This window comes from Montipora capricornis, chromosome 6 (assembly GCF_036669925.1).
Source record: "Montipora capricornis isolate CH-2021 chromosome 6, ASM3666992v2, whole genome shotgun sequence".
Taxonomy (NCBI): Eukaryota; Metazoa; Cnidaria; class Anthozoa; order Scleractinia; family Acroporidae; genus Montipora; species Montipora capricornis.
Window position 1 is genome coordinate 57761843 of NC_090888.1, and position 997 is coordinate 57762839.

Sequence of the window (997 nt, forward strand, 5' to 3'; positions counted from 1 at the left end):
GGTTAGCAACTAAAGGTCCAGAAGCTGGCCTTTTCGAAGCTGTTACTTGGGAGATAAGAGACTTCATTGACTCCATTGACGAAAACAGTTCGTGCAACCCCAACTGGCTTTTAAGGTCTTCAATATCAACCTCAAAATCGTCGATGTTGTCATTCGCTTCGAGTTTCTCGCCCGCTTCGGGCATGTTCACATCGCTCGCTTCGAGCGTAGATATATTTGTAGACTCGTTGAGTGCCTTGTCCATTTCGGTAGTTGGAAATAAATTCCCTCTAAATTAGTACCGTAACCGCCGACAAGAAAGCACGAAAAGGAGAATGGATTTGTGTCACGCGTTAGGCTGCTTATATATGGTGCATTTGCATGACAATGGTTGCTTTGAAGTGTGACCGCTGACCTCAAGTACTGAAGAGGAATGCACAGTTATCCCATAATGCGGAGTGTATCGAAAGAGAATAAGACAATTCCTCGCCTGGCATAAACGCACAAATTTCTGTTGAGGTTATGGATTATTGTTAGTAGAACAAAGTTTCTGAACCCCATAACAACAACAATAAAACTTTATTAATATTTAACAATTAAAAGAAGGACATGTACAACTCGCGTATAGCGTAAGCTAGTCGAGGCGAGTTGTGCAGGAAAAAAAAAAAGGAAAAAGAAGAAAATAAACCAATATGTAAGCTTCAAATAACAGACTATGAACAATGACAGGAATAAACTATAAATAAAATGCAATCATTAGCATCCGGACACTCGCCAGTAACTAAACAAACTAAACAGGCGAAGAGATTGACAGTGAATTGTTACAAAAAGTTATGTAAGATATAAATTAATTTTGGATGGTAAATTAGGTGCCTCAATATAATCCTCCTCGCCTTCTAGAGCTGCGAATAAAGCTTTACAAATTGATTTCTTGAACGCCAGTTTAGGTAGATTACATACTCGCGATGGGAGACAATTCCACGCTTTCACGCCAAAGCATGAAAAAGAATTGCGCTGT

The 997-nt window shown here is 39.5% G+C and overlaps 1 protein-coding gene across 1 annotated transcript in view; it reads right to left on the minus strand.

Moving 5' to 3' along the window:
* Positions 1 to 366, minus strand: part of LOC138050689 (uncharacterized) — a 3860-nt gene extending 3494 nt beyond the window's left edge. Inside the window, exon 1 of the mRNA XM_068896994.1 lies at positions 1 to 366. This exon is cut by the window's left edge and continues 886 nt beyond it. Within this exon, the coding sequence (XP_068753095.1) occupies positions 1 to 244 (244 nt within the window). The 5' untranslated portion in view covers positions 245 to 366.
* Between the last annotated feature and the right edge of the window lie 631 nt (positions 367 to 997).